General features: G+C 43.4%; 2 protein-coding genes across 3 annotated transcripts; one reads left to right on the top strand and one right to left on the bottom strand.

Annotated features, from left to right (window-relative positions):
- Nucleotides 1-889: 889 nt before the first annotated feature.
- Nucleotides 890-2,605, bottom strand: LOC100837216 (UDP-glycosyltransferase 89B1; the record flags this gene model as incomplete). Its single annotated transcript, XM_010229017.3, has 1 exon — nt 890-2,605. A coding segment is annotated over one exon (1,497 nt), but the record flags the coding sequence as incomplete, so codon positions are not given.
- A 1,544-nt stretch (nt 2,606-4,149) lies between these two features.
- LOC100836912 (guanine nucleotide exchange factor SPIKE 1) lies at nt 4,150-22,135 on the top strand. Of its 2 annotated transcripts, none has more exons than XM_014895728.2 (31): nt 4,150-4,723; nt 6,361-6,450; nt 6,721-6,883; nt 6,962-7,065; nt 7,631-7,743; nt 7,870-7,925; nt 8,045-8,142; nt 8,302-8,439; nt 8,507-8,821; nt 8,903-9,163; nt 9,270-9,437; nt 9,521-9,712; nt 9,812-9,855; nt 10,745-10,814; nt 10,923-11,084; nt 11,729-11,836; nt 11,981-12,018; nt 12,577-12,721; nt 14,142-14,268; nt 14,394-14,581; nt 14,836-14,966; nt 15,364-15,439; nt 15,563-15,673; nt 15,811-15,993; nt 17,822-17,965; nt 19,098-19,271; nt 19,339-19,686; nt 19,764-20,093; nt 20,306-20,491; nt 20,561-21,535; nt 21,622-22,135. In XM_014895728.2, exons 1-31 carry the CDS (start codon nt 4,706-4,708, stop codon nt 21,874-21,876), a joined length of 5,511 nt encoding a protein of 1,836 aa, XP_014751214.1. In that variant the 5' UTR covers nt 4,150-4,705; the 3' UTR covers nt 21,877-22,135. The 2 variants fall into 2 exon arrangements, with proteins under 2 accessions (XP_014751214.1, XP_010240535.1); XM_010242233.3 differs by having other exon boundaries at nt 4,152-4,723; nt 14,388-14,581.
- Nucleotides 22,136-22,607: the final 472 nt, after the last annotated feature.

Below are 22,607 nucleotides of genomic sequence, written 5' to 3'. Positions count from 1 at the left end.
GCAAATAGTACTGACCGATGCCGATTCACGAGCAGCGACGCTTGAAATGGAATTAAAGCAGGAGAACGGACGGAAGATACCTCCCCTCAAGCTGCCACATGGTCTGTTTCGCTGGTGAAACATGGGCCAGGTAGGTTGGTTAAGTCAAACGTCGGCGTACGGGGTCCTCCGTGGCTTCCGGCATTCCTGACACGGCCGCTTAATTCCCCTGTGTTTCCTGCTGGCAAACGGCTTGTTCAGACCAGATGTCGGCGTACGCGTCGGTCAGTTTTATTTCGGGATCGTTTGGTCTGTGTTTGAGACTGGTGCTCCTTAAATTTGAAGCTAGTAGATCGCACGCGAATGGGATTGGAAACTTGTCAGTGCTGCTACTTGCAACATATGAGATCAGATTCAGTACACATAGTTGAAAGAGATAATTCTCTACCCGCAACAAAAGAGATAATTCTCAGGAGGTGCATCAGGCCAGCAAAGCAGGAAAAATAAGGTACGGAGTAATATCGAGATTGGAGAGCACCAAATTTTTTTGGCAGGGAAGAGCACCATATTGTGACAACGATTCAGCGTCACGGGGGCCCGGCTCGTCGTTGGCAACGGGAACCGGAGACGTACGTCCAACCTAGAGCTTGGGCTGCCTTTGCAGTTGCCCATTGGGCCCAGCAGCCACTGGAGAATTGAATTGGGGAGATGGCTTGCCGGAGTTTCTGAATTTCTGAGCCGAGTTCAAAGCTCAGTCTCACATCCATATTCCATATTCTAGTTGTGCTATCAAAAACCATCTGCTCGGAGATAACCTGAAGAGTGGAACTGCCTTCCTGCACGCTATGCATTTTTTCACGTTGGTTCGTTTCTGCAATTGACAGCAAAATGGAAGTGTATACGAGAATTATTTGTGCTGTGAGAGATGTGTATCCGATTTTTTGAAATCTCTTCACAAACAAATAAAAATATACAAATACACAATAAATAAATAAATAAATAATTTAGGATAAATAAATCTATACTATATACTCATCCCATCCTTTTTTCCATCACATTCATACAGGCATACAGCAAGCCAGTCTTCCTTCCAGAACACGTGTTCTGTGCGGAGCCACGTGGATGGATCTCAAAGCTTCCGAATCTCTCGCACCAAGCGGTCCAAATCATCGCGGGAGCTCCCGCCTTCCATGGTCGCGCTCGCCGCTTCCTTCGCGAGCTCCCTGGCGCGCGCCCTTGCGCCGCCCCCACCTTCCCCGACGGCGCCGGCCAGCATGGCGGCCAGCTCGCGGGCGTCCGGGGCGACGCCGACGCCTCCCGCGCACGCGCGCACCGCGACGCGCGCCTCGTCCACGAGCAGCCGCGCGTTCACGAACTGATCCGCCGTCATGGGCCACGCCAGCATCGGCACCCCGGCGGCCACCGCCTCCAGCACCGAGTTCCAGCCGCAGTGCGTCATGAACCACCCCACCGCCGCGTGCCTCAGCACCGCCACCTGCGGCGCCCACCCGCGCACCACCCGCCCGCGACTCACGAGCGCCTCGAAGCCTTGCGGGACCACTTCGTCCCCGGCGCCGGCGCCCACGACCCACACGAACGGGACGGCGCTGAGCTCCAGCGCCTCGGCTAACGCGGCAGCCACGGCTTGGTTCAGCACCGTCTGGCTCCCGAAGCAGACGTACACGACCGAGCCTTCCGGGAAGCCGTCGAGCCAGGCGCCGAGATCGCCGGCGGAAACGGCCGCCTCGCCTCCTCTATCTCCGGCGACGTCCTTCTCCGGCGCGAGCGGTCCCACCGCCCACACGCGCCGGAACCCGAGGTCCTCGAGCGGGGCCTCCAGGTACCTCCCCTCGAGCGCGCGCAGCGTGTTCGACACAAATCCCCAGCTCTCCAAGTTCCAGAGGAAATTCCTCCTCACGGCCTCCCCGACCTGAGGCTCCAGGCGGCCTTCGGTGTACATCCTGTACATCATGGAGATCTCCCTCCACTGGTACGCCGGCTCCCCAGGAATCCCCGGGAAGGCGACCTTAAACCCGTCATCGGCATCGTCCGGCGGGCGGCGGACGAGCCGGCGGAGGAGCGAGTGCGGGACGGCGGCGCCGAGGACACCGGAGGGCGAGAAGACGAGCCGGGGCACGCCGAGCTCCGCCGCGAGCGGCTGCGTCCACCCGCAGAAGAAGTCGGACACGATGGCGACGACGGGGTCGTGCTGCTGCTGTTGCGAGTTGGCCCATGAGAGGATGGGGTGGTGGAGCGCGGCGAAGGCGTGGATGAAGGCGGGGAAGAAGGAAGGGGGGCAGTTCTTGGTGCTCTCGACGCCGGGCGGGAGGGAATTGTGGGTTGGGAAGGGGAGCGTGAGGGGACGGATGGAGCTTGGGTAAGCGGCGAGGAGAGGGGAGAGGAGCGGGAGGTTGGCCGGCGTGGTGACCACGGTGAGGCGGAGGCCGCGGGCGGCGAGCTGGGAGGCGAAGTCTAGAAGTGGCAGCGCGTGGCCCTGTGCTGAGAAGGGGACGACGAGGACGTGTGGCCCGGGACCGGGACGGAAAATTGATCTGGGAGGGAGCTGCTGCTGCTGCTGCTGGAGATGGATCTGGGAAGCGGTCGCGTTCGAGTGGGCAGCAGGGCGTCACCAGTCACCACGCTATTCATTCTTCTTCTTGAGCTTAACCTAAGCAATCAATCTCCGTTGGTGATAACAACCATCAACCACACATTTCAGCTAACATCTACAGTAAGCTAAGTAAGTCAGTAAGTGGCTGATCGAATCGAACCGGAGCTATCGGCGACTCGGCGGCGACACTTCGCCTCGGTCTCCGGTAGGATGGCTCTGTATCTCCGTGGGTTCCAATTGGGCCAGACTTTTTGGCCCAAACATAGTAGAAACTAGAAGAGCACCGGAAGCACACTGTCGCCTCTTCTTTCTTCTTCGCTGGATTGGGCCGAAACTCCTTGGTGCGCTGATCGCGGAATTTTCATGGGGCAGCAGGTGATTCGTGGCACCTGGCAGCACGCATGTGTTGCAACTTTCGCTTCACTGGCTCCACGTGAGCATGATGGCATGTAGAGTGCGACGTCCGGTTCTGGACAAGGGCGTCGCATTGGTTAATTTAATTTGGCTTACATGGCTCCTTCTGCATCTACACCGCGTTTGTAACCACACGGGAGAGACAGGCAGATACGACGCGACAGACAGTTGGCAATCCGTACGAGCGTGTAAGAAATCCTCGCACGTAGCCGTAACGCCGGCTTAGTTGTCTGAAGAAATTGTAAACCTGTAGTTTTCTCAGCCGGTGCTGGTTGATCTCTGTGTATTCCTGTTTTCATCAGGCGCTTCATTGCTGCTAGGTGTTGTAACATTTTTGTACTCTTCTATTCTTCTAAATGAAAAGGCAGAGCACCTGCCATTCCGGTCAAAAAAAATTTGTCTGAAGAAATCCGAAATCCGGTCAATATAGGTAGGACTATGTTCTAAATTACTGTTCGGCCGAGCCGGGTATCGTTCGCATGATGGGTTCCACGTACCAGTGTTCAGATGAGACTTGGATTTTTTGTTTGTGAAAAAAGAAGAAGAAGAACGTTTTGTACTTTTTAAAGAAAGAACTGCTCCTAGCCTTAAGAGATTTCAAAGTTCGGTGAGAATAGTTGGCTAACCAACAAAATCTAATCCAGGCCGCCTTAACAAAAGACACAACAGAACAATGCAGGCTTGACTCGGTGCTGCAGCTCTCCTAACAACCGATCGAAGTGCCAGTGTCTGATAATCTGATTCGCCACGTGGCAATTTCCATGAAGGAGCTACAGAGTATGTATGTATACTGGAGTACATTGCTGCTTAGCTCAACCGCTAGCGATTGCTCCTGAGTTCACCTGCTGAGCTACCGCTAGCAAGATTGCTCCTGATTTCAGCTGTTGAGCTAGTACAGTGGAGTAGTACTAGTAGTAAGCACCAGGCACACTTTGACGAAGCGTTGGCTTAGAAGAGGATAAGGGGACACAGGTCAGCAAAACACGAGCACACCGAGCAAAGAATACTGTCATTAGAGAGAGAAATCGTCAGTAATAAACTAGTAAAGCGCCAGAGGGGCGCACGATGGTTTTTGCGGGGCTTCGAAGGGATCACGGAATCCAGTGGGTAGGGAGGGAGAGCGGAGTGGAGTGCAGTGGAGTGGAGCGGCGCTGGGCACAAGCTGCGTAGAAAGACGACGACGGCGCCCCACGCATCGATAGAGAAAGATATCGTCTCTTTCCCTGAAAGCATCCCCATCTACTCTCTCCCTCTCCCTTTCTTCCGCCATTAATTTCCCCTCGCTCTGTGGATCTTCTTCCTCCTCGCGCGAGCGCCGCCACCTCTCTGCCCATCCCGCTGCCGAGCGCCCGAGCTCGCCTTCCTCCTCGCGCGAGCGCCTCCACTTCAGGTTGATCTCCCCTTTCGATTCTCTCGCTCCCGACCGTTTCTCCTCCCATCACCCCACCAACGGATTCCGCCCTTTAGCTTCCCGGTTTCATAATCTTCCCCAGTTCGTAACCGAGGCAAAAAAATCAAGGTCCTACCGGGTCCTCCACCCGTGGGCCGAGGTCCAATCAACTGCCGCGGCAGCATCTGGCCGGCTTCCACTCTAGTGCTTTGCTTGGCACGGTGCGGGACATGAGGGAGGAGGCCGAGGCGAGGCCGGTTGGGTGACATTGCTGTCGGTCATCTTCACCGCCGCACACCCTCACTGCAAGCATGTCGGCAGCGGATCTGGTGAGTTTTCTTCGACTCTGTGTTCAGATTTGGTTGGTTCTGTTCAACGTGAAAATTTGGGATCCCTGGAGCTCTTGTGTTTATTCTCGAGGCATGCCCATGGCAGTTTCCTTTACGATTTGTCGCCTGATTTATTTGTGCGCATTGCAAATATGGGTAATGCATGTGGAACTTGCTTGCAATTTATCCGTATATGTGTAATGCCTGTGGAACTTGCTTCTAATTTCTCGGAGTATGTGTAATTCATGTGGAGCATGGCTAAAACTTGTCCAAAACTCATCTCAAACCTGACTGAAACCTTTGCACATTTGTTTTCAGTCCTTCATTTTATGTCAATATAGTATTGTCTGTAAGAGATTTTTGGTGAGTCCCTCAATTTACTGCACATACCTGATGCTATACTAATCTTCTGTTCTTTGGAATGTAGATGAACTAATTGCTTGCATTCGAATCTCATCAAAATTCCAATTGAAACCTGAAAGTACTATGGAAGCTCGTCGAAACCTGAAACCACTACGAAATTGAAACCTGAGTGAAACCTAGGTGTAACTTTTGCCATAGCTCATTAAAATCTCAAATGAAAAGTCCTTGAAACCCAAGTGAAACCTCGTTGAAAACCGAGTGGCACCTTACCGAAACCTAAGAGAAACTTGTGAAACGTAGGTGTATCTTTTCAATTGGTATCTTAGGGGGGTGACTGTTTGGAGCATGGTCGCGCCCCGCTCCCGCTCCCGCTCCCGCATCATCCGATTAGCCGCTGAAGTGAGCTGCTAGTTTTGCGCAAGATGAAGGGGACATGTGGTAGGGGCTAGATGGGTCGGGCGGCTGAGAGGTTGCTCCGTAGTACAGTTCTTTTTTTGAAACTCACTACAATCCTAATGAAACTTGAACATCTTTGAAATCCAAGTGAAATCTTGAAAACCGACTGAAATGAGTGAAATTCATTTTAACAGGCTTGAAATTTGTCTGGAACATGCGTGAACTTTAGTAATACAAGCTTGAAAATTTTATGAAACCATTTCCTAAATTTAGTTGAATCCATTTGGAAATGTTATGAAACAAAAATGAAAAAAACCTGATACGTCATATGCATTAATGTCATGAAACATTTATGGAACTGACTATTGCCCTGCGCAGTATGTCCAATGCCTAGTTGCTCCCCTTTTGATACTAGTATTGCTTTCCCCTCCTTTTCCAGTAATTAGAAAACACTTGTCCTCCCACCTCCACTTGCTGCCTGCCTGCTTCGCTCCCTTTCCACTTTACCAAACCCTCAAGCCCAGGAAGAGTGGAGCAGAGCAAGACATGATGAACACAAGCAATGCACAATGAGTGTCCGTACCCTTGTCTCCCCCCAGCTTTTGCCTTCCAGCTGGTTCATGGTGCTTCAGGTAGGCGGAGTGGGTGGGAGGGGGATTCATTTGCACTGTTTCTTTAGTGAGGCACACCTCAATCGTGGATCTGGACCACAGTGGTGAGATCCTGAGCTCAGGTTTGAATTACCTCTCGTCGTATGGGATTGGGTTGGTTTTTATTTTCGGGTTGTCAGTTGATGATGCTGCTTCTTGTTTAGTGCTGCTCGTTGTTGCGCCACACTGATTTGTGCTTTATTGGTTTGCTGGTGGGTGGCGGTTCAGCTGGTGGCGGACGCAGCAGCGAGGGAATGGCAGCGGTTCAAGTTGATTCCAAGGGTGTCGTGTGCTGGGAACCTGGACCTGGATCCACTGGTATGTGTCATTAACTACTTGTGGTCATGGTCCTATTTTGTTTATTAGTTGTATGAATGTGGCTGTTGTTTATCGAGCTTTTGGATTGTTGTGGTAGTGCATACGATGTGGCACATGGGGTATGGGCTGTGACTATCATTTTTTCCATTCTTCTCATGTGTATGTCATTCCATGATAGATTTATTCCCTCTGTATTGTGTTGTACATCCTTGTTGCTAATTTATATTCTAAGAATTAGAGATAAAAAAGCTAAGTGCCTTTTTTTTCCAGCTTAATGAAAATTTAGAGCAATGGCCACATCTAAATGAGTTGGTACAGTGCTATAAGGCTGATTTTGTTAAAGATGACTGCAAATACGGTCGATATGAGAGTGTCGCACCACCGTCCTTTCGAAGTCAAATTTTTGAGGGACCTGATACTGACATAGAAACAGGTAATCCACCATTCGTGTGACTGAATTAGCTTCATTATATTGTCCACAAAATAAATTTATATTCTTGGTTTATCATAGAATTGCAGCTTTCCAAGCCTGAGGAAACTACTGAAGATGATATGCCAAGCACCTCAGGGAGGCAAATATATGAGACTGAACCGTCTGCTTCATCTTCAAACAAAGTAAGTTTATGCTCATTAAATTTTGTTTTAGTTGGATGTTTATCATGTGCTTTGCTTTTTTTACTTGCCTCTTTAGTGTCATACTAGCTAAACCACACATGAGGGTCCTCATTTAAATTTTTATTTAATTATGCAGTTATTCATCTGCTGGCCCTTTGTTTCAGCTACTACAATGCTTTCTTGTTGAACTTTTGTTCCCTTGTATAAGCTGTCTGGAACCTCCATGCATTCAATTGACTAGTACATTTTGAGTCTTTCCTGATTTATTACATGCTGTGCAAAGTGCAAACAAACTACATTGCACACAGTACTATTGTTGACGTGGATATTTCTAGCAGAACCAGTTTAAACTTTTGAGACACCAAACATTGATTTTCTTTGCTTAATGCTTGTAAGTTACCCTTCCTTGAGTTCCTTTCTTGTTTCCTTATGTCTTGCAGTTTTTTTTATCTGTAATGTGTCTACCAATCTACCGTATATTTGATGAACTGACATTAGCATATGCAGCAGCAATTGCTATCTCGATGTAAGCATTAACGGCATGTTACCCTGCATGATTTTTCAGCCCTGTAGTCTCTCACCTTTACCGGCATACGAACCTGCATTTGATTGGAACAACGAGAGATCTTTGATATTTGGCCAACGGGTGACAGAAAGTCTCCCTGCAACACACATCAGGTTCGCTTTAAGCTGCAAACTCAGGCATTAAATATGTCTTTGCTTTTCTTTTCACTTCTTAGACTCTGAGAAATGTTTGTTACTACTTACTAGTCACATGTTATAACATGTTATAACTCTGAGCAGTGGATTGAAGATAACTGTAAAGGTGTTATCTTTGTCATTAGAAGCTGGATTAGTAGGTAAGAAAAAATAAACAGCTTTTCTTGTTTGGTTCAAGACCACTAAAATGCAAGATTGTTCTCATTTGTACTTGACATCATGATTGCTGACTTGCCTTTTGACCATGTATCATGTGCAGAACCTTTTGGCGGTACAATTTGCTTGTACAACAGAGATAGAAGAGAAAAACTATCTGAAGACTTCTATTTCCGCATACTTCCAACAGAAATGCAAGATGTAAGGAGCAAAATACTCCCTTCTGGATCCTTATTTATATCCTCTAAATTTTTGCTGTCGATATCTACAAATACAAACAATCGCAGCCTGTTAATTATACTGAACCCCCATATTAATCTAATTTGAATTGACCATTTTCATTTCTTTTTATCTTATTAGGCTCATATTTCTTTGGACCGTTGGGGTGTTTTTTCGTTGGATGCCCCTTCACCATCAGTCTGCCTTCTGATCCAGCTTGAAAAAGCTGCTACTGAAGAAGGGGGAGTAACTCCTTCCGTTTATTCCCGCAAAGAACCCGTAAGAAAGAAATCTCCTCTTTTAATCTTATGTGTCGTCATTACTCTTATGCTCAATTTTGCAACAGGTGCACTTGACTGAGAAAGAGAAGCAGAAGCTGCAAATTTGGTCTCGAATCATGCCATATAAAGAGCCATTTGCATGGGCAATGATTCCTTTGTTTGAAAACAACCATGCTGGTGGTGTGGGTGATGCAGCCTCTCCTAGCAGCCCTTTAGCACGAAGTATTTCAGGCTCAAGTTCTCAAGATAGCATCATGGAGCCTACTTCCAAGCTCGCTTTGGACGGAAAACTCAACCATTATTCAAGTGGAAGCTCGGTTATTGTAGAGATATCAAACTTAAACAAAGTGAAGGAAAGCTACATAGAGGACTCCCTCCAAGTAAGCTTCGGCAGCTGAGCAAAGTCAGTTAATTTTAATCAAGTGATTGTTAACTAATTAATCGTGCCAATTCTTTTGTAGGATCCGAAACGGAAAGCACACAAACCAGTTAAAGGTGTACTGAGGCTAGAGGTGGAAAAACTTCATAATGACCGTAATGATGCAGATACCATTTCTGAAGGTGGGAGCATGAACAATGAATTGCATGGTGCTGAACTCAATAATGGCAGACATCACAGGAATAGCTTTGATGGGGCCCACAGTTATCTGAATTCTAGTGCTGTTGCCCAGAAAAATGCACACCAGAATGGTCAAAATTCCAATGCAGAGAATGGTGACAATGTAACTAGAAGAGTTCCTCATCTGCCTCTTTTTGTTGAGTTTAAATTTATGCGTAGGGTTACAAGTCTTTTTCTGTCTATATGAGATGCATTCTCTCTTGATACAGTTTCAAGCTTTTGACTTTCGGATGATGACTCGAAGCGAACCATTTTCTCAACTTTTCCATTGCCTGTATGTGTACCCATTGACCGTCAGCTTGAGCCGCAAGAGAAATCTATTCGTAAGAGTAGAATTGAGAAAGGATGATGCTGACATCCGTAAACTTCCACTGGAGGTTCGTCTCGGCAGTTATTATACTCTTCTTGTTTTGTTGGTGTCTGCTCAATATTCTTAGCCACTAGATATATTGGGTTTCAGGCTATTCATCCAACGGATTGGAGTACAACGCTACAGAAGTTTGTCCATACCCAGATTTCTGTTGGCACGAGAATGTCTTGCTTCCATGATGAAGTGAAGATCAGTCTGCCTGCTCTATTGACTCCCCAACATCATCTTCTGTTCACATTCTTCCATGTAGATCTCCAAATGAAACTTGAAGCCCCTAAACCAGTATGCCTTCTTTTCCTTATCAATGAGAACACACTACTATGCTTGTTCCACCTGTTGATATTTGTTTTGCTGGTGTCTTACATGTTTGTGCTCCTTCAGGTGATTGTGGGATATGCTGCACTTCCACTGTCGACGCACATTCAGTATGTATTAGTTTGTCATCTTTATTTTCATATACACGAAATGCTTAAATTGAGCTAGTCTTGGTTAGTTGCTTCATATGTATGAATTATGATCACATCCAACTTAATACTTTATGTATCATGCTAACCTATTCAGTTTATATGACCAAAATCGAATAATATGAAGAATTAAGGTTTATTGCGAAAACTTGGGAGCAACCATTATATTGTTAAATCATCAAGCTATATCGTTACATAGTTTAACTAGCAAATTAACGGACACGGACCTTAGTAATTTTAGAACCGCACTTCTGCCACTTTGTGCAACTAATTAAAAAAGCACTGGGGTACTCATTCACAAGCAAGACTAGTGCATACTGCTTACCATACTTATTAGCACAATGTCCTTGTGGTGGTAAAATTAAAAAATAAATACTACTCCCTCCGATCCATAATAGGTGTCTTGGATTTAGTACAAAGTTATCATAATAAGTGTCTTGGAGTTGTAACTTTGTACTAAATCCAAGACACTTATTATGGATCTGAGGGAGTAAGTGTTCGAGAGATTATACTACTCTCTGTGTTAGATCAAACCATCTAACAGGTTGTGTTGCCCTGTGTTGAGCAGACTGCTGACATTGATTGACATGTTTGTAGGAGTAAACATAATTAAAGAAGTTAAGAGCTGGTTGCCTTTTGCGATAGCGTGTTGGACATAGCGTATACACTGTACACATACTTCTCGAGGGCCATCTATACAATTAGATTAGATCACATGCGGACTACTGTCTCAATGGGTACCACAAGTTTGATGAGGAACTCTGAAGTGCTTGCGGTATCTTAAAAATAAGTTATGAGCCGATGAGAATGGAATTGAACTTGATGTATAACAATCTTGCGAATTTAACAGGTTACTTTCAGAGGTATCTTTGCCAATTTTACGAGAGCTTGTTCCGCATTACCTGCAGGAAAGTGGAAAGGTTTGCTGCTTGTCCTTTTATTTTCACTGTTTCTTCCTCCTTGATTGTAGAATTATTTCAAATACATTTGCAGCAATAGTTTTAACTTGAATTTTAATTCTTATACAGGAGAGAATGGAATACCTGGAGGATGGAAAAGCTGTTTTCAGGCTGCGGTTAAGACTTTGCTCTTCGTTGTTGCCAGTTAATGAAAGGATAAGAGACTTTTTTGTCGAGTATGACCGCCACACACTACATACAAGTCCACCTTGGGGTTCTGAGCTTCTTGAGGTATGTTTTTTTTTTTTGCTGTTGAATGGCTTATTTCCTTTATGATCCTTCCACTGCTGATGTTTTTGCTTTTATGCTAAACACACAAGAAAGATATCCTGCTTTTGCCTTCTGTTTGGCCTGTTATTCATTAACAATGCTTTACTATTAGCAAAAGTAGCACATAATATTCTTGAACTGCCTGCAGATCCGCATATCTGTTTAACCATTTCCTACACCGAGTTTTTTTAGCAATTTGTTTCAATTTCTGTGGATGTTCTATGCTAGTGATCTGTGTCTTTTCTCATTTTGTTTTATCCTTGATAATGAACATACCTTTTAACGTGTTATTAAGTGTCACGCAAATGCTGCCCAGTTATTTGTGTTTTTTTGGGGAAGAAATAGTGAAGTATTTGGTGTGTTCTCTACAACTTGACTAAAATACCTTGCTACAAGTCTATAAGTGTTTGTATGTTGAGAGATGCAAAGGTGTTAAGCAAAACATGACAATGACAATAAGACATAGAATATTGTAAAATTCTGGAACAAAGAAAATCCATCCGCACTATTTCTTTCAATGTTCCTTTGTGGTATTTTGCATAAATTTACTTATTTACATCGTATTGGTACTTTGCACTTTATACCAACGCCTTTTTTGGGTGCAGGCCATAAATAGTTTAAAGAATGTTGAATCTACTGCATTGTTACAATTTCTTCACCCAATACTCAACATGCTGCTGCGTCTTATTGGTGATGGTGGTGAAACACTTCAGGTTGTTGCTTTGCTTTTGTTTCAACTTTCCACTCTGCAGAATGAGAGCACACTTATCTTTTTGACGGAGCTTATTTGTTGCAGAGTGTACATCTTGATAATTTTGCACACCATATTTGACGTTATAGATATTTTTCCTTTGCAGGTTGCTGCATTTCGAGCCATGGTTAATATTCTAACCCGGTAATTCCCTGCCTTTTGTTTGGTTTATGCATGCCTCTGATATTTTATACTTGTTCGTGGCTTTGTGCCAGTTTCTTTCAAGAGCTTTAGCATTCCATGTCCGGCCAACTTCTCAAATCCTATTACTCAACCTTTAGACATCCATGCATTTTTGCTGGAGAAAGTTAAATACATCGATGCTTTGGAATTTAGATGCCATTTTATTCACGTGTTGTGATGTCTGATTCTACTAATTGTTTGTTCTCTCTCAAGAGATTCAGCATTTGGAGTAGTATAAACTGTTAGTTTTACCTTATGTGAGCCCTTGCTGGTTCCACATTCCATTTGCACATTACAGCACAACAGACACGGATTGAGAAGGCCGCTGTGTCGTACTCATCTTTAGAGGCCCTATCACAAAGATCTTTGCAACGTCCTCACATATTTACCTAGTTTTTACCTTGCCATTGTCTTCGTTCCTCCAATATCCATGTCGCGCATTGGTGCTTATAAAAGTTGAGGAGTCAGGATCACATGTGTTCCTCAAATCGGGTTACAATTAGTGCATTTCTGTCACAGGGTTCAGCAGGAATCATCTGATGGGGCTGAGAGAAATAGGTTTCTTGTTAATTATGTTGATTTTGCTTTTGATGACTTTGGTGATCGGCAGACACCTGTATACCCTGGTTTATCTACTGTTTGGGGTAGCCTAGCTCGGAGTAAGGTTAGTATCAATTCCTTCTCTTTGTTTTGAGTTATCAGTTGTTGAATTTGTTCCACTCGATCCCTTGCCAACATAATCACGGTCATCCAATGGTCTTGATTGTCTGCATGGGCTGGTCATGACATAATCATATACTCCATACCCAGGACATAACCAACTCTCAATACTTCTGAAATGTCTTAACGCCTTAATTATCTCCTTGATGTCGCTAGGACTATTTAATGCTGCAGTGTTCACAAGTTTCAGAACTTGATATCATGCAATCCTACTCAAACTTTGCAGTTTTATTATCTAAATTGTTGAGGATGCATACCACTTGCACTAATAATAAGCATTTGCACAAGGACTAGTTGATACGAGACAGTTTGATTCTTATGTAAGAAAAACTGTGATGTGGAACTTTTCTCCAAGATTGTTGAAACACAGATTTGATTCAACCTTCTCGACTCTTTGATTTAAATACCTTCAGACTTCAGTTTCTATAAACCGTGAGAAACCTCCGATGTAGAGTACCTTGTTGCCTCCATAATCCATGCGGAATCTCAGGCATCATCAATTTAGAGTAGTCGTAGTAGTGTGTTTTGTCTTCTCTTCGATGATCCAAGAACAACACTACTATGTGTACTATGTATCTACATTTTGACGCTTATGTATATGTGTATGTCCAATTGTCCATACTCAACGTGCACCATTTACTTGTACACGCATCGCGCAGTCCCTTATCATCCTGTGTCGCAAGTCCTTTTGCTGACCATGAATGCTTGCAAGCCAGACTCACTTTATATATGCATCAAGAGACATTTCCAAGGACACATGTCTGTTCTAATAGATGCATCTCTTTATGGAAGGCGTCTGTTCAATTTTAATTGCACCAACTGCTGGGTTAATTACCACACGGCCAATGCCGGCCAATGTCACTTAACAGCATGCACAGGAGCCACTCAACGGCTACACCATTAACTCCATGCAGCAATGTAACTGCCTGCACACACCATCACGTTGTCAAGGTTGCACTCCAGTAATTCATATATATACACATATACAATAGGTTTATATTATTTTTGGCAGGGAGAGAAGAGGTGCCTAGTAACCATCACGCTAGACGATTGTTTATTAGAATTATATCGGTAAATTACATGGACCATGTCGAATATCTGAAATATTCTTACATCTTATTGTTTTACTTTTAGTGTTCTTGCATATATCCTCTGACGATGATTATTTTTGTTACACTTCTCTGCTTATTGAGTACTCCCTCCGATTCATAAAAAGTGTCCCCACTTAGTACAAAATTTGTACTTAGTACAAAATGAGCGCACTTTTTATGGATCGGAGGGAGTACTCCAGAGTTGGCTTCTTTTCATTAGAATCGCCTGTTTCTGCTGCTCTGCTTCACCATTACTCTCTTTTGTCATTTTAGGCTAAAGGTTATAGAGTTGGGCCTGTCTATGATGATGTGTTGGCAATGGCTTGGTTTTTTCTGGAGCTTATTGTAAAATCAATGGGATTGGAACAAAGTCGTCTCTTCTACCACAATCTTCCACTAGGTAGCACCAACCACCAAGCACTTGTAACTGTAGTTACAAATATAGTAGTTTCATACTCTCAGTACATGAATATTTAGTTATACTACAATGTATGGTTCTGATGTGCTGCCATGTGCTAGGTGAAGATGTCCCGCCGCTACAGTTGAAAGAAGGTGTATTCAGATGTATCATGCAGCTGTTTGATTGCCTTTTAACTGAGGTTCATGAACGCTGTAAAAAGGGTTTAAATTTGGCAAAGCGCTTGAACAGCACTCTTGCTTTCTTTTGTTATGATCTTTTATCAATCATCGAGCCACGCCAAGTTTTTGAGCTGGTAATGTTGAAACTTGGAAGTCCACCTTCACCTCAACATTGAAGTTTTTTATTTCAAGTGCTACCATTTGATATATTTTCAGTGCTTCTTTTAACCTGCGTACTATTTCTTTTACTGTTGATTGGATACTACATCAGTTGATTTTTATCAAGTTGCTAATCCACAAGAGTAAAGCTAGTGAGGAGCTTCCTTCCAAGTATAGATATGCATAACTATCTTTCATATGCTGCTAATTAAACATCTATGTTATTCAGGTTTCGTTGTATATGGACAAGTTTGCAGGGGTTTGTCAATCAGTTCTCCATGATTGCAAATTGACATTCCTGCAGATAATATGTGATCACGATCTTTTTGTTGAGATGCCTGGCCGAGACCCCTCTGATAGGTAAGCCTCTCCTTTTCCTGTTTCTTCAAATGCTATTTTAGATCTTAATCTGTTATTACCAAGCTACTAGTGAAGTATTAATATTCGAGCTCCTGAAAATGTTTAATTGGCTAGTTCCGTTATTCAGAGCCCTTAGTCTTCGCGCTATATGTTTTATTTACTGCATTTTATTCCGTTCTTCATAATTTATTGCCATATGCATTTAGCACGTTTTCTGCTAATCCTTACATTTACTATGCACAGTGTTAACCAATCCTGGATTGCTCTAGTCTTGTTTATCTTGAAGATCCAATTAGAACACAAATGAACATCTCATGTGCCAACATGCTGCTAATCATTTTAGCTTAATATTTTTTGGGCCGGGTGTGATTTGTATGACAATATATTCTTGTTGCAGGAATTATCTCTCGTCTGTTCTTATCCAGGAGATCTTTCTCACCCTTGACCATGATGATTTATTACAGCGAGCAAAAGTAAGCATCTCAATTGGAATAAAATACTTAGGGCCACCTCTCAATGCACTTATTAACTGTCCCATATGTGATGGCAATTTATTCTTGTTTATGTGAAAATGTACCGTGTTGCAACTATTGTAGGCGGCTCGTATTTTGGTTGTCCTGATAAGCAAGCATGAATTTGACGCACGGTATCAAAAAAGTGAAGACAAGCTGTACATTGCTCAGCTGTATTTCCCTCTTATAGGACAGGTGCATGGAAATTTATTTTCACAGTTAACTTCTTCGAAATGATTATCAGTAATTAGTACTCTGTTTCTCTTCAAGCTTTGGCACACATACACGGTTCTCATTACCAATTTCTTTACCTGTGAAAAACACTTCTTCAGATTCTAGATGAGATGCCTGTGTTCTATAATCTAAATGCTGTTGAAAAGCGTGAAGTTCTAGTGGTCATTTTGCAAATCATAAGGAACTTGGATGACACAACTCTTATAAAAGCGTGGCAACAGAGCATTGCTAGAACCAGACTGTTCTTCAAGCTACTTGAAGAATGTATAACCCATTTTGAGGTTCGTACAATAGCCCTTGTTGATAGTTTAGAATGTTCAATTATTTCCCTGTATTATCAAATTCTGTGATTGATTGTAATGTATATCACCTTCTGTTCTGATATTACAATCTCACTAAACCCTCAGTACACAATTTTTTTTTGACATTGATATTGGGGTCTGATTAGAATGCATCCTGATTGGTGTGTCCACACCACACAACAGAGAGTTAAGGGGTGTGCTCCAAAGAATTTCGTCATATTTCATGACATGTTTTACAGATATAGACAATAACGCTTCTGCTACCCCACATTTTGTCATGGAATAAGTCCAGTATCTTGCACCATATGTTCAAAACAAGATCATTTAACCCCTTATTGACTGTTTTAGTGGTTATTTTGCCACATTGGAGGGCAAAGAAAGGTGATTTTGCCACGTGTCTGACAGATGCATGACCCACCCTGTCATCTTTTTGTCCTCTTTTCTAGCCACCACTGGTCGTTTTGTTTCAGAGCCAACCTGGTTGCGGACCATCAATAGGCCGCCTTAGTTCCATGTGTCTGTTCTTTTCGCTATAATATCAGCTTTGACTGTACGCCATGACACTGCATAACCAAAGCTGCACGTCGTCATCAGCCATGCTGGGGAAACTTGGAGCTTGTTCAGGTTGTCACGCAAGAGTGATACCTCACTGAAGAATAGATGTGCGTGCCAGTATACCTCAACCTTGTTCTTAGCTGTGTGGCTGTGGATAGGTAAATGCCATGACGTATGACGACATTATCATCGTTTCTGGCAAAAGAAATGCTCAGACTCTCTGTGGCCATGGTCAGTGTAGGTATATACTGTGGCCAGGGGCGGAGCTATGTTATGTGGCTGGTGTCAATTGACACCAACGATTTCATGCATTTTCTTTATAAATTAGCAAAGAACATTTATTTGTAAAAAATACTGGCATAGTGGGGATGACACCGGTGCTTCTCTTGGCTGGCTTCGCCACTGACTGTGACGATGCTGTCATTGTTGCTGGCAAAAGAACTGTTCAACTCCATGACAATGACCTGGCCCGTGGCTGTCACTACGCACTGCAGCACTAGCTGTTCTCACCAGCACTGCTGTCGGGTTGGTTTGCCCAAGCTCTTGTATGAGTTTTTGGCAGCTAATGCAGGAAAGGTAATCCGGAAGCTGGAAGTGGTTAATACTTGCTCATTAAGAGAGGAGGGATTCATTTCATGCAATTATTTGGTCCCTGCTGAATCAATGCCTCCAGAATGCACTACGGCATATCTGGGAGCTGCTGCTAGAGTGTAACCCATGACAGGGATAAATGCATCCAAGAGTAATGAGCTAGGGAGATAAAGTATGCATCGTATGGATCCACGCCAATGAAGTAGCTCTTCGAAGCCGTCCATGGGTGTGATCCGAAAGTTTTGTAAAAATTAAGGAGGGTGTAGAATACCTGCTTCTTTTTTATATATAAAAGAAATATCATGGTTACAAATTATGCAAATTATTTTAGTGATTGTTCAGGAAAACAACCTCGTCGTTTTTATATAAAAAGATTAGGTGAGGGACGTGGAGAGGAGGTGTGGGGTGTAAAATTGATACGATGATTTGCAAATTGCTCTTGGGGAACTGGTAGGAGTGTATTGAATCCAACTTTTTCCATTGAGCAACTGCTGTATTTTTTTACTTATTTCAACTTACACAAGCACTCGTCTAATAATCGGTTGTATAGGAAGTTTGCATTTATTTGTTATAATTGGTTCTGAATCTGCTTTGTTACCATTAAATCACAATGATTCTTAGTAGTTTATTCAGAACTAAGTCTTTTGAATGCTCTCTGCAGCACAATAGAACAGGAGATAGCTTGCTGCTAGGCTCTAGTTCTCGGAGTCCTGATGCTGAGCGCCCTGTGTCCCCCAAGTATTCTGATCGATTATCCCCATCAGTTAACGCATACTTGTCCGAGGCTTCACGCCATGAAATAAGGGTATGTTGGCACATTATTTATACGAGCCTAACTTTCCAGCAATAATGTTTTTACCAAAAAGAGTTTTCACGGTATTAAATAGTTTGTGTATTACATAAGCTCCAAGTGAGATGCTTGGAGCTTGAATCATTCTGGCTTTCTTGGAATTTCCTAGCTTAGAGTAGTATCTTAACAGTTAATCTGGTAACATGTACTGGAGTAGGTTCCAATACTTATCAGCATTGTTGCTTAGGGTTCTTTGCGGCAGATAATCTGGTAACATTTAACACGCTATTGCAGAGAAATTGTACAGTAGGCATCTCTGGCAGAAACTGATTAGACATGTCTGGTCTGTTTATGGTGAGTCCACATGAGTTCAGAACAATGCATTTTCATATCCCCCTTATTTCTGAACAACAATTAAATAACATCGTGCATGTCATTGCAGTAATGCGTGTCATAGTAAGCTTGTTAAAAAATGAAGAGGTAAATTGGTTGTTTTAGTCAATCGATTAAGCTTTCAATGACATTATCATCTTTCTGCTTTTAATAATATTAATGGTGACTAACCAGCCGATTAGTCAGTCAAGATGGCTCCTCATTATACTGGTCTGCAGTTTTGACTTTGGCCATTGCTTTTTTTTTTGCTTATTAATTTCTTACCGTTCGAATAACGTAGATCTTCAGAAAATGGCCACTGACAAACGGGCTTTGACCAAGTAGCCCTTCCGATATGCTAAATACTCCCATCTCAAGCCAACCATTGTTGCCTAGTCACAAAAAAATCCTGTTTTTCTGAGGAAAATTTCGGCCAGTGACACTGGTCCCTAGCTCTGAAGCTTGCTTGCAACTACTCCCTCTGTCCCATATTAAGTGACTCAAATTTGCCCGAATATGGATGTATCTATACCTAAAAAGCGTCTAGATACATGTAATATTTCGGCACTTAATATGGGACGGAGGGAGTATTATCAATAGTCAAGTGTGCATTAAATAGACACCTGTTTGGATTATTACCAATGGCCCTAAGGGAGTTGTTTACTTTTAGAGTTTTAGTCTCTCTGAATATAGTGCTTTCCATTATTTGTTTTGTAAATATGACCATGGAAAATCGTTAGTTTGTTTTCATACTCATGACTGCTATTTAACGCAGCCTCAGGGAACACCAGAAAATGGATACATGTGGAACAGGGTTAGCCCTCAACTAAGTTCCCCAAATCAACCCTATTCATTGAGGGAAGCACTTGCTCAAGCACAATCTTCAAGAATTGGATCAACAGCCAGGGCATTGAGAGAGTCTCTACATCCAGTACTGAGACAGAAGTTGGTAAGTACATTCCCATGTGGATCTTGCAGTGTTTTTAACTCTTCAATCTGACAAAAAAATTCTACAGGAACTCTGGGAAGAAAATCTTAGTACCGCTGTGAGCCTTGAAGTATTGGGAATAATTGAGAAGTTTTCGGTTGCGGCAGCTTCTCTTAGCATCTCTACTGATTACACTAAGCTAGATTGTGTGACATCTATCTTAATGGGTCTTTTGTCTAGGAGCCAGCCCTTAACTTTTTGGGAAGCTTTTCTTCCTGTGGTCTATAATATATTCAGTCTTCATGGTGCAACACTGATGGCACGGGAGAATGACCGCTTCTTGAAGCAAATTGCTTTTCATCTTTTGCGACTTGCTGTATTCCGAAATGATTCTGTTAGGAAAAGGGCCGTTGTTGGATTGCAGATCCTTGTTAGGGTAAGCTGGTTGCTAAATTTCAGTTATGTAAAAACATAAAACGAATGATCCTGATACAGATATTTTTATGCTTCTAGAACTCATTCAACTATTTCAAGAGCACCACAAGGTTGAGGGTCATGTTGACTATTACTTTGTCAGAATTGCTGTCTGATGTGCAAGTAACTCAAATGAAATCTGATGGCTCTCTTGAAGAAAGTGGTGAAGCTCGGCGTCTTAGAAAATCACTAGAGGAAATGGCTGATGTCAGAAGTAAGGATCAGTTGAACGACTGTGGGCTCCCTGTTAACGCACTGGAGGTGGCTGCTGAAGGTTCCACTGACAACAGGTGGTCTTGGGTAGAAGTTAAACATCTATCAAAATGTCTAGTCCAGGCCCTTGATGCTGGCCTTGAACATGCCCTTTTGGTAAGCAAGTTTTGCATATGAATCCATATGGTGGAAGTGTCGCAGCATATATTGTGCTAAAATGGATCAGGCAAATCTACCTTTTGTTTATGTCATGTGGACACTTGAAAAACCAGTTTGTGATTCTGTTTTTAGCTGTGTCACCTTTATCCATTTGAATTTCTTCAGGAAGTACCGAGCACTTAACCTGTAAATTTTGATGTTCCTTTTAGGGTTCCGTAACAACTCTGGACAGGTGTGCAGCTGCTGAGGGTTTCTATAAGCTAGCATTGGCCTATGCACCTGTTCCCGATCTTCATATTATGTGGTTACTGCACCTATGTGACGCCCACCAGGAGATGCAATCATGGGCTGAAGCTGCACAGTGTGCAGTTGCTGTAGCTGGTGTGATCATGCAGGTTGTATCCTAACTCCTTTTCTTCCATCCCAGCAATCCTGCGATTTCTGACCTTCACTCTTTCTTATAGGCACTTGTTGGAAGGAATGATGCTGTGTGGAGCAGGGAGCATGTTGCTTCCCTGTGTAGGATCTGTCCTATTGTCGGCACTGATGTGGGTGCAGAAGTATCTGCAGCAGAAGTTGAGGGATATGGTGCATCCAAGCTTACTGTGGATTCAGCTGTGAAGTATCTTGAACTTGCCAACAAGCTCTTCGCACAGGCTGAACTATACCATTTTTGTGCTAGCATTCAGGAACTCATTATTCCTGTGTACAAGAGCAGAAGGGCTTATGGGCAACTGGCTAAGTGCCATGCGTCACTCACGAACATCTATGAGTCAATTCTTGAACAGGAGGCTAGCCCTATTCCATTCATTGATGCCACATACTACAGAGTTGGATTTTATGGGGATCGATTTGGCAAGCTCAATAAAAAGGAGTATGTGTTTAGAGAGCCACGGGATGTTCGTCTGGGTGACATCATGGAGAAGCTTAGTCACACCTATGAGGCTAAGATGGATGGCAATCAGAATTTACACATAATTCCTGACTCGAGACAAGTCAATGCCGATGAGCTGCAACCTGGTGTCTGCTATCTGCAGATAACTGCTGTTGATCCTGTAATGGAGGACGAGGACTTGGAGAGTAGGAGGGAAAGGATTCTCTCTTTATCTACTGGCACTGTGCGTGCACGCGTGTTTGACCGTTTCCTCTTCGATACACCATTCACAAAGAATGGGAAAACACAAGGTGGCCTCGAATCTCAATGGAAGAGACGCACGGTACTCCAAACAGAGGGCTCGTTTCCTGCTTTGGTAAATCGCCTGCTAGTGATCGAATCTGAATCTCTAGAGTTTTCGCCTGTTGAGAATGCAATTGGGATGATTGAAACAAGGACAGCTGCATTGAGAAATGAATTAGAAGAACCACGTAGTTCTGAAGGTGATCAACTACCAAGACTTCAAAGCCTGCAAAGGATACTCCAAGGAAGTGTAGCTGTTCAGGTAGGATACTCTGCACAGGTTTAACTACTACTTGCTCTATTTTCTTTGTTTTGCTAATTTCCAAAAATAAATAAATTGTGATGCAGGTCAACAGTGGTGTATTAAGTGTTTGCACTGCTTTCTTATCTGGAGAGCCTGCAACCAGGCTCCGATCTCAAGAACTGCAGCAGCTCATCGCTGCATTGCTTGAATTCATGGCGGTTTGCAAGCGCGCTATCCGTGTGCATTTTAGATTGATAGGGGAAGAAGACCAGGAATTCCACACGCAACTTGTCAACGGGTTTCAGTCCCTTACTGCTGAGCTTTCCCACTATATTCCTGCTATACTTTCGGAGCTATGACTGTAGCAAGCTGGCAATTAGATAAGCATGCCAAAAATTCCATTAGCTCGTGTATAGTTTGAAAACTAACCGTTCTTTGCAATTGCGTCGTGTTACAATGCTGTGTTCGATTTTGGGGTGTAAAGTATGTGTAATTCTTGGTGTGATGTATCTGTAGCAGAGTGTTGTTTGTTGGGAGTGCTAGCAAATTAGCGATTAAATCTAAGAGCGGGCGTTCTTATTATTAGTAGTAGTATCAATATTATTATTGCTACTGTTATAGTAATCCTTAATCCTACGAGGACCTCAATTGGCGATGGCGGTCAGTCACCTTCAAACCATTGAGATTGCGATAAATGACAGTACAACATTTTCTTTAAATATGTATTCCTTCGGATCCTAAATTCTTTGACTCAAATTTGTCTAGATATGAATGTATCTATTTTTAAAAGACTTCTAGATACATGCAATATTTCGACAACAATTTAGGATTGGAGGGATCGGAGGGAGTAGTGTGTTGGGATTTTCAATCTGTAAAAACAACACACGGTATCGTGCTAGTTATTGCTAATAGACTGGGGCCATTCTGCCTGCCACGGTGTGCCGCTGGCCCGATGCCCAAAGGTATAATCTCTGTTCATTGTGCAACTAGGGGCACTTGATGGCGCCTCAGATAACATTCTGCAGGTTATCAGGCACAAACACCCGTCGGAAGCCGTCGACACATGGCCGCTTCTTCTTTCTTCTTTGCT

Source organism: Brachypodium distachyon, chromosome 5 (assembly GCF_000005505.3).
Source record: "Brachypodium distachyon strain Bd21 chromosome 5, Brachypodium_distachyon_v3.0, whole genome shotgun sequence".
NCBI classification, from domain to species: Eukaryota; Viridiplantae; Streptophyta; class Magnoliopsida; order Poales; family Poaceae; genus Brachypodium; species Brachypodium distachyon.
Note: the sequence above shows the minus strand (reverse complement) of the source record. Positions and strands in the feature narration are given on the sequence as shown.

Excerpts from the sequence above, each read along its gene's own strand:
- LOC100836912 (XM_010242233.3), top strand. Across the intron at positions 9,438-9,520 it reads TCCGTAAACTTCCACTGGAG|GCTATTCATCCAACGGATTG; the intron begins GTTCGTCTCGGC and ends ATTGGGTTTCAG. Across the intron at positions 12,722-14,141 it reads GTAGCCTAGCTCGGAGTAAG|GCTAAAGGTTATAGAGTTGG; the intron begins GTTAGTATCAAT and ends TTGTCATTTTAG.